The sequence below is a fragment of the Scyliorhinus torazame genome, chromosome 12 (genome assembly GCF_047496885.1).
Source record: "Scyliorhinus torazame isolate Kashiwa2021f chromosome 12, sScyTor2.1, whole genome shotgun sequence".
NCBI classification, from domain to species: domain Eukaryota; kingdom Metazoa; phylum Chordata; class Chondrichthyes; order Carcharhiniformes; family Scyliorhinidae; genus Scyliorhinus; species Scyliorhinus torazame.
In genome coordinates this window covers 213,948,904-213,959,009 of record NC_092718.1, presented here as the reverse complement: position 1 = coordinate 213,959,009, position 10,106 = coordinate 213,948,904, and the positions used below count along the sequence as shown (strand labels likewise).

Below are 10,106 nucleotides of genomic sequence, written 5' to 3'. Positions count from 1 at the left end.
CCCTCAACCAAAAAAAGATCAAATTCCTTGAAAGTCCCATTCATTCCCTTAATTATGAGTGAGGGTCGTTGGCCACAGACAACGGTCCAAGCAAAGTCCACACTTCACCAGAAAAGGCAAGTGGGTAAATAAGTAAAGATTCCATCGCCAGCCTTATTTGCTGGGGGATGGGGAAGAAATTACAATTCGAGAGGAAAATAGGGCAGCTAAAATGTCACATCATTGTTGAAGGGATGGTTGGAAAGCTAGCTGATTACCATATTTATAATAGAGCCGCCTATGAACATGAATTATTCATGCACAAAGGCGGTGTTGCAAAGTGCAGCTCCTTTAGAACGAACACGATTAACATATTGCATAATTTTGTATCAAGCATTATTTATTCTAGAAAATCATTAGAAACACATCATAACAAACCTTTACAAATATTCTCCAGAAAACTGATCGAAGATTCTCCAGAGAGGAAGAGGAAACAGGATGTAAGTGAGCATTTTTAGCTGTTGTTGCCCCTTTCCCTCTCCTGGGTATGGTTCTGAAGTCACAGACCGCACTCTGCGATTTCACCTTTGGCCATTTATGTGCGTTTAGACTGGTTGTTTTTTCCCCCAAAACTGAATTGATGGATAACCCACGTGTCTGCAAAGTCAACAGATTACGATTTGTCTGCAACAAGATTAACTGCACATTCAATTTAACATAATTCAAACAAATATCGATTCAATTATTTATAAGCATATTATTTTTGTTGCTATATACCGACATCTTAGAACCATAGAATCTAACATCACAATGAGGCCATTCTGCCCATTTGTTTGTGCCTGCTCCTTGAAGGATCTGCCAGTTAGTCCTACTGTCACCTGCTCTTCCTCCCATATCGCCCACCCAGTCCTGCATTTTCTCCTCTTCAAGTGTACATGCAATTTCCTTTTGAAAATCACTAATGAATTACCCTTTCAGGCAGGTGCCTTTCTGACTTTATGTGGAAAGACTTTCTGCTTGCAGATGATGGCACTATAATTGACTGCCACATGAACAGATTTGCCAGAGGAATGACAAACTTTGGGCTGCCTGGCCGAGACAAGGTAGCTGTAGCTTCGACTGATAGTAGATCATAGAAGTTTACAGCATGGAAACAGGCCCTTCGGCCCAACCAGTCCATGCCGCCCAGTTTTTACCATTAAGCTAGTCCCAGTTGCCCGCACTTGGCCCATAACCCTCTATACCCATCTTACCCATGTAACTATCTAAATGCTTTTTAAAAGACACAATTGTACCCGCCTCTACTACTACCTCTGGCAGCCCATTCCAGACACTCACTACCCTCTGAGTGAAGAAATTGCCCCTCTGGGCCCTTCTGAATCTCTCCCCTCTCACCTTAAACCTATGCCCTCTAGTTTTAGACTCCCCTACCTTTGGGAAAAGATGTTGACTACCTTATCTATGCCCCTCATTATTTTATAGACCTCTATAAGATCACCCCTAAGCCTCCTACGCTCCAAGCAAAAAAGTCCCAGTCTATCCAGCCTCTCCTTACAACTCAATCAAGTCCCGGCAACATCCTAGTAAATCTTTTCTGCACTCTTTCCAGTTTAATAATATCCTTTCTATAATAGGGTGACCAGAACTGCACACAGTATTCCAAGTGTGGCCGTACCAATGTCTTGTACAACTTCAACAAGACGTCCCAACTCCTGTATTCAATGTTCTGACCAATGAAACCAAGCATGCCGAATGCCTTCTTCACCACAAATAGTGATGGAGGATTGCTCCTTTTCCATCTGCCTTTGAGTCACCTTGTTTGGGCATTTGCTGCTCCGAATTACAAAGGTGTCCTTGGACCTTGCTGCAATTCCCAACCTAGTTGACATACCTGGTGAGGAAGGTAAGCGCATCCAGGACAGGAACGTGGGGACTGTAGGGATACATGGTCACAACCCATTTCCACTGTGACAGCAAATAAACAGCGGTGTTGCTGTGAGGATTTACAGCTGTGGCAAGTTTCTTCTCCACAAATACCTTGAGAAATTTCATGCGTGCTGCAACATTAAGAGTCAACTACATTATAGAAGAATCACAGAATTCCTACAGTGCAGGAGGCCATTCAGCCCATCAAGTCTGTGCTGACCCTTTGAAAGAGCACCCAAACTAGGCCCACTCCCCCACTCTATCCTGCACATCTTTGGACACTAAGGGGCAAATTTAGCATGGCCCATCCACCTAAACTGCACATCTTTGGACTGTGGGAGGAAACTCCACAGTCACCTAAGGGTGATAGATTTCCTTCCCTAAAAGAGCACAATAGTTTCACGGTCACTATTACACTTTCAATTCAAAAGTTAATTGAATTTAAATTCCACCAGCTGCCATGAGATTTGAATGCAAGTCTTTACAACACCATTTTCCCCCAAAGCAACTAAATTGGAGCATTGTTCAATTCAATGAGCCCAGAACAAATAATGAAGACAATGTAGTGCTATTGAAACGATTGTGCAAAAAAGATCTTTGTTCCATCAGGTAAACCTGCAGGAAAGCAGGATGGTCAGCACATTGTGTTCATATTCTCAGGCCATCTGTCCTTAGTCTGGCATTCAGAAAAAAAGAAACATTTAACTGGTGCTTCCTCAGTTGACGATATTGTGGTTTCCTTTCAAGAATCCACAGAATCCCTAAGTGCAGAAGGGGGCCAGTCAACGAGTTTGCGCCGACTCTCCGAAAGAGCACCCCACCTAGGCCCATTCCCACGCTGGATCCCATAACCCCACAACATTGGACACTAAGTGACATCTTTGGACTGTGGGAGGAAATTGGAGAACCCAGAGGAAACCCACGAGGACACGGAAAGAAAGTTCAACTACATAGTGCAAATACACACAGACAGTCACCCAAGGCCGGAATTGAACCCAGGTCCCTGGCGCTGTGATGTAGCAGTGCCACCCCAACTAGTGACAAAAACTTTAGCTCTACAACTGATCAAGAAATGAATTGCAATACAAGTGTTCATTGACTGTTTATTAAATAAAAACATACAAAGCACATGTAATGCACTGAAATGGTACAGCCAAGACTCAAAATGCACCATCACAAAAAGGCAGTCAATACAAAAAGTATTTTAAAAAGATAAAAACAGATTTAAAAAAACATTATGACCTATGGGACCAGTGCAACCATTAAAACTAGTTGTTTTCCTTGGTTAATTTTACAATAATTTTATTGATGCCCAACAGCCCCGTCTATATGCTACTGTATAGACAAATGTGCACATTTTAGTCAAAGATCTTTGCAAAATCATATTTTGTAATAGTCTTACTCAAGTACCTTTATTCAAAATGTCTCATTATATAATAAAAGTACAACATTTTGGCTTGACTGTCTCTTGCTCTTCTCCTATGATGTGGCATCCACAGGGCAATTTCTAGGGGGTCAGCAGTCATACCATCTTTCTGTTCAGTTAACTGAGTCCCAAGATGCACCTACCTATTGATCTCAGAGTAGAGTGTTGAATCCCGTGTCCTCGCACTCAAACCGAGATTCAAGAGAACAAAAAGATTTTCCCCATTGTAAAGTGTGTTTTGAGCAAACTACTTACCCTGAAGTTTCCTCAAAGTTAAAATTTAGTGGCATTTAGTAGATCGAATTGATCAAGTACCCCAGACTTCTAACCCAGTAAAATTCTATTTAGAACCCCCATTTTGAGACTTGAGTAATGAAAACCCCAGGAATTGTTCCAAAACATATCCTTTCTTCATGGCCACACAGGTAAGGATCTCAAAATCACAATGGCAGTGAAAGTAAATCTTTTGTTTGTTTTGAAGACATTTGACTCAGTAGCTAGGCAAGCAATATAAACAAATAAAAGCACCAGTATTCAGTAGAAACAGAGCATTTTAGACACAATTTCATTATTGTGGGAAAATAACACAAATACTTCAGAGGTTTTCCTATAATCTGACAGCTTTATTCAGTTTTACAAGCAGCTGTCAAAATATGTTCCTGTAAAATGTAAAACAATATTGAAGGCAATTGATAACTGGAAACAATATATTGGTGTTAAAGTTTCCCCAACTTTCACAACTCTTTTGATTCAGCCTCTAAAGTATGTGCCTTGTTAAAAAGGGAAACAAAACTTGCTGCAGAGCACTCATCTGGAGATAGGTTTACATGTAATGCTTAAATTTTTAGGATGACTGGATTATGGCAAGCACTCCCCATTAACCTGATGTTCACAGATCAAGGGTTTGTTCAGAGTCCCAATTTGCATCCATTTTCTGTGCTATAAAAGAACAATGTCCACCCAGACAGCCAAATCATTCATTTCCCAGCAATGGCAGTAGTCATAATATATACATTTAAGAAATAATGTAACTCTATCCTGACTACTATCTTAGGATAGAGTGACGATTTACCCCAACCCATTAAAAAAACAGAACGATGAAAGTGAACACACTGAAGCTTTGTACACAGCATTCACTTTTTTTTTATAAAAAAGCATTCACAGCTGCCTACTGCAGCTCAGAACTGCTTCACACAAGTCAAGAACTTGCAGCAGAAAAAGCTGCACCAGAGAAATTAGCATTTCAGTCCCCAAATTGAGGTTAAGAAAACTATACAAGTACTTTTTGAAATGGAAGTGCACATTTCCACCAGTAGTAAACCACAATAACCTGATAAGTCAGGTCTGGGCTGTATAGTGAGCAGGAAGACAGAGTGAGAGACAGAGATAGATAGATATATAAATAGAAAAGGAGGAGAGCCCTACACTCTCAGCCCTACACTCATATTAGTTTCCAATGTTAAATATTTGGGGTATAAGTTTGCTTTTCATTGATTGAAGGAGTAAAGCTGAATATCCAGTTCTTCCAATTGCATCATGTAAATAGCCTGGCTATTGTAAACATGCCTTGTGAACATTTAGCAACTTTGTAAAAAGGTGAAATGCAGAGAGGCAAATGGTAGCAACATATTGAAGATGCCACAGATGTGTTTTTTTAATATTACAGTAAATGTAAAATGCTTTCTCTAAATATGTTGCAATTAGTCCAGAGCTAGTAAAAAGAATGTAATCCAGATTTCAACCCCACCATACAAGTAGTAACTGTTTTACTACAGTTTATGAAGATTTTTGCAGCACATGTTATAAAGTGCCACTGATAAGAGGATTTGTAGTTTACAGTCAATTGGTTTATTGATAATCTGTATTGCCACGTCACAGTCAAGTTTGTATTGGATCAAAGACCAAGGACCACTATTTTATCATCTCCACTAAATTGCACAAATCAAGCTAAAGGGAAACAGGCTGCAGATGAAAACAGTTATTTCCAGAATGATACTTTATACCCCCCACCCCAAAATAGTCATGGGAATTATCTGGAGGCTAATATTTAAAAATTGTAGGGGACTTGTTAATTAAAACAGGAAAAACACATGGCTTTGGAGAATGGGTACAGTTAGGTGAGCTATTTTTACATTCTTAAACTGTAATTTAAAATGTTAAAACAGCCTTGTCACAAGTCAGGCAATTAATTAATTGCCACAGTATAAATGTGGATTCAATGCTGGGAGAGCTATTCATCAAAAAGAAACAATGAAAGCACTTGACTATTTGCCTTGTGCATAGTTTAAATTGGTTTAATCCTCTTTCCCAGTCTTGAGGCTTGCAGAGTCACACTCTGATAGAGTGCACACGACTAATAGCACCAGTTAACCGTAGGAGTCCAACAGTATCCCATATCGCAGCTATGTTGGCCAAACATGAAGTGACGTAATAGGATGGAAAGCACAACATATTCACAGTCAGTCTGGGCCCATTCATCCACGGACACACACGCACACCAAAACATTAACATTCTTTGCAATTTTAAAACTACAAACACTTTGCTCAAAGAAAATTAGCTTGTAATTTGATCATCAAAGCTGGTGTTTGGAGAGAGGCAGCAAGGAGAACTTTTGGGATGAGCCATCTGAAATAGAGTAGAAACTTCATCAACTCGATATTTTAAAGAATCGGTTATACACAGGTATTACTTTCTACCTTTTAGTCTAGGTCAGAGGTTCCCCAACATTTTTTTGCTGCAAAGATGTGAGTGGGAATCCTGAAATGCTGACATTTTAAATTATTTTGCAGGTTGTGGACTTTGCTGGGTTGGCCAGCATTTATCGCCCTTCCCCAATTTCCCACCAGAAGGTGGTGTTAAGCTGGCTTCTTGAACCGCTGCAATCCATGTGGTGTAGGTACACCCACAATGCTGTTAAGGAGGGAGTTGTTTGGGTGTTTCTAAATTTATGATGCCAGGCAAGTAGCAACAAAGAATCCAAGCTGAACAAAATTAACTTTCCAGAAAAGGTCAGAAGACTGGACTGGCAATGAAGTACGTTTGAGACAGACACAAAAAAAAAAAATTTAGAGTACCTAATTCATTTTTTCCCAATGAAGGGGCAATTTAGCGGGGCCAAACCACCTACCTTGCACATCTTTGGGTTGTGGGGGCGAAACCCACGCAGACACGGGGAGAATGTGCAAACTCCACACGGACAGTGACCCAGAGCCGGGATCGAACCTGGGACCTCGGCGCGGTGAGACTGCAGTGCGACCACTGCGCCACCGTGCTGCCCAAGACAGACACAAATTTTTGAAAGAAAGTTGATTTATCTACTCCCTGTAAGCATCAGGGGCACAAGGCTTAATGTGGATTTCACTGCATGGACAAAACAAAAAGGACAATCCATAGTGCTGCAGAGCTTGGGAAAATAACTTAACAGATCTTTAGGCAGAGTTGTGAGATGGATTGAAATGGGGCAACAGTTTGCTTCTATTTATTTCTCCAAATCAGCAAGGGGTCATGAACACGTCCAAAATAAATTGGAGCTGCACATAGGTACAGTGGGAAATAGCTTTTCTTTCTATAAATGGAGACTATTGTTTTTTTGTCAGCTAGCACGGTTTGCTGGGTATATAGGAATTTGTATAAAGTGGAATCAGGAATCAGCCTAATGGACTGGCAGGCAGTGCTACAGCGCCACCAATGGACAAAATACATCTTGCACCCATTATTCTTTGGCTACATACAATGAATTCTCTCTGTGCAAGCCTATCCTCCCAATCCTAGCATTCAAATAACTCCTAGTTTGGAAAGGTTTGGATGAGCTAGATGGGACATTGAAAGCTGAGCCACACAGACTTTGGTTGAGCTAGATGGGACATTGAAAGCTGAGCCACACAGTCTAAACATGTGTGGTTTAAGCCAAGGTTTGAGTCTGTTTCCAACCATTATTTCTTTTCTTAAATTTAATATCTTCTGTGGCAGAGCATTTACTAAAGAGCCTGGTCATTAACCAGCAACACCTGCTGAAGAGTGTACTAGTGGAGGTGTTTTATTTACCTCATCTCAGATATCCAAACAAAAGACCAGTCTATTGGAGTTACCCCCTAGCCTTGTACATGTTGCTTCACAGCACTAGGGTCCCAGGTTCGATTCCCAGCTTGGGTCACTGTCTGTGCGGAGTCTGCACGTTCTCTCCGTGTCTGGGTGGGTTTCCTCCGGTTTCCTCCCACAAGTCTCGAAAGAAATGCTGTTAGGTAATTTGGACATTCTGAATTCTCACTCTGTGTACCCAAACAGGCGTCAGAATGTGGCAATTAGGGGCTTTTCACAGTAACTTCATTGCAGTGTTAATGTAATCCTGCTTGTGACAAAAGATTATTATAATAAAGTGTTGCTACTTGGGAGGGGATAGTAGTGAGCAATCATGGAATGGTATCCCAAGGATTCAATCCCTCCAGGAGCAAAGTTGAAAGGAAAAGCAAATACTTTTTTGTATTCTGGGGATAAATAAGATTTCGAAAAGGTTAAAAAAAGTGTTGCAAAGTAACTTATCCAAGGGGATAGAGGAGGATCTTTACAAACCAGTTGATTGCCTCCATCTAATGTACCTCAAATTTCCGTTTTAGCGCTTGTGTCATAACTGGCGTCAGTCCTGTCCCAGTGTCTCTGTTCTCCTTATAGAGAGGTGTTCCACCAGGGCTCCTGCATCCAAATATTTCAGAGGGTAAGCAAATGTAGTATTCAATATCTTCCCAAAATACAAATTTCATCCTTCAACACACAGCTACTTCTGACATCAAGGTTCAGATCAATCCCAAGCTTGGAACAACAGTTTTAATAAATGATTGATCCTGTGTAACAATATAGTTGCACAGCATTAACCATTGCTTCTGGTTCAGCCACTAGAAAATGCTGAGTGAGGGTTTCTTAACTTCTTCAACCTGGGTAATTGAAACTTGATCCATCCAAGACAAATTGGATTGCCACCTTGCTGCTGATTGAGAAGGGGGTGGGGGTATATTCCTAGACAATTGGGCTAGCTCATTCAAGCAAGAATGAGAGAGAGCTTATTTGGTGAAGATGGGGAGTGGTGAGAATCAAGCAGGTTTCCCCTCAATAACTACCAGTGACACCCGACTGGAAAGTACTCACGTAGCATTTCAGGGTTTAAGTTTAAGACTTGACAGTGATGTTCAACCGCAGTCCAGCTGCTTGCAAACATGCACCACCTCAGATCACTTGGAAGTAATGTGGGCATAATTACAGGATAGCAACCAGTTCAATTGGAAATGTACCCCATGGAAGAGTAAACAATCTTCAGGGATGAGAATAGGAAATTACGGTAATTTTCCAAGGTGTGAGTCGGCTGCTAATACAGAGCAGTCCATTAGGGCATTCTGCCACCAGATCATTGTAACACTTTTGCTGAGTCCAGAAGGTGCACTTAGAACAAATAGAACAGAAGTCACTTCATTACTTTTCCAATGAAGTTAGATGTGACAGATTGAAATAGATATGGCTCAATTATAGCTGGTTTAAAATTATTTGTATTTAAGTATACAAAATTACCTCTATTAGCCAATATTACCTTTCTATAGCTACTTTTTTTAGACGCTGCCGAAGATCCACTACAGGTTTATTTAGAGTGGTTCTTAAAAAGAAAACAAATACTGAAGTTAGTTCATCGCCACCTTCCCGTTTGGTACTTTAAGCTCTGTACATTATGCAGAGACCATAAGAGCAAGCATTTTCATAAACACAAAAAGGGTACTCTACATTCTGCTGCCAAGATTTGAAACCAATAATGTCTTTCATCTTTGGTTGTCAATCTGATTCCTAATTAGCAGTGGCAGCAAACTTGGAAAAGTTCAAATCTTCGAAAGTAAGTTCACGTATTCAGTTGGCTGGATCTATTTTTGGGGAAATTACTCAGAAGGTTAAAGGGGAGAGGCTGAGGCACTTAGTTCATTGAAGTTAGTGGATTTACAGCATGTAAAAAAGGGGCAGTACGGTAGCTAGCACAGTTGCTTCACAGCTCCAGGGTCCCAGGTTCAATTCCCGGCTTGGGTCACTGTCTGTGCGGAGTCTGCACATCCTCCCAGTGTGTGCGTGGGTTTCCTCCGGGTGCTCCGGTTTCCTCCCACAGTCCAAAGATGTGCAAGTTAGGTGGATTGGCCATGCTAAATTGTCTTTAAGGTTAGGCGAAGTTACTGGGTTACAGGGATAGGATGGAGATGTGGGCTTAAATGGGGTGCTCTTTCCAAGGGCCGGTGCAGACTTAATGGGCCGAATGGCCTCCTTCTGCACTGAAAATTCTATGTTCTACAGCAGAAGGAACCGGACGAAAGCAGTTATACCAGACAGCTTGTTCTGAAACACAAACAGAATATATTACAGAATGTTATCATAGAATCCCGACTGTGCAGGAGGAGGCCATTCGGCCCATTAAGTCTGCATCGACCCTCTGAAAGAAAGAGTATCCATACCTAGGCCCACTTCCTTGCCCTATCCCCACCTATCCGGCACATCTTTGGACACAAACTGGCAATTTCTTGCATGGTCAATTGACCTAACCGGCACATCTTTGGACTGGGGAGGGAGGAAACCCTGCAGACACTGGGAGAATGTGGAAATTCCACATAGAAAGTTATTACATTAAGAACAATGTGTTAATGAGGAAATGAAGACTGCCTCATGTGCACCAAGTAGGGATATTATTTGCGTACCAAAGTTAAATTTGAGTGGTTAATCAAATTCCTATGGCTGGACATTGGGTATTAGGAAAAC

At 41.2% G+C, this 10,106-nt stretch overlaps 1 protein-coding gene across 2 annotated transcripts in view; it reads right to left on the bottom strand.

Moving 5' to 3' along the window:
- Positions 1–2,994: 2,994 nt before the first annotated feature.
- prr11 (proline rich 11) overlaps positions 2,995–10,106 on the bottom strand; it is a 37,663-nt gene continuing 30,551 nt past the window's right edge. For both annotated transcript variants that reach the window (XM_072469899.1, XM_072469900.1), the window contains exons 9-11: positions 8,908–8,970; positions 7,928–8,021; positions 2,995–5,957 (exon numbers count right to left, since the gene is read on the bottom strand). In XM_072469899.1, the coding sequence (XP_072326000.1) occupies positions 5,886–5,957; positions 7,928–8,021; positions 8,908–8,970 (229 nt within the window). In that variant the 3' untranslated portion in view covers positions 2,995–5,885. The remainder of the gene's footprint in view (positions 5,958–7,927; positions 8,022–8,907; positions 8,971–10,106) is intronic.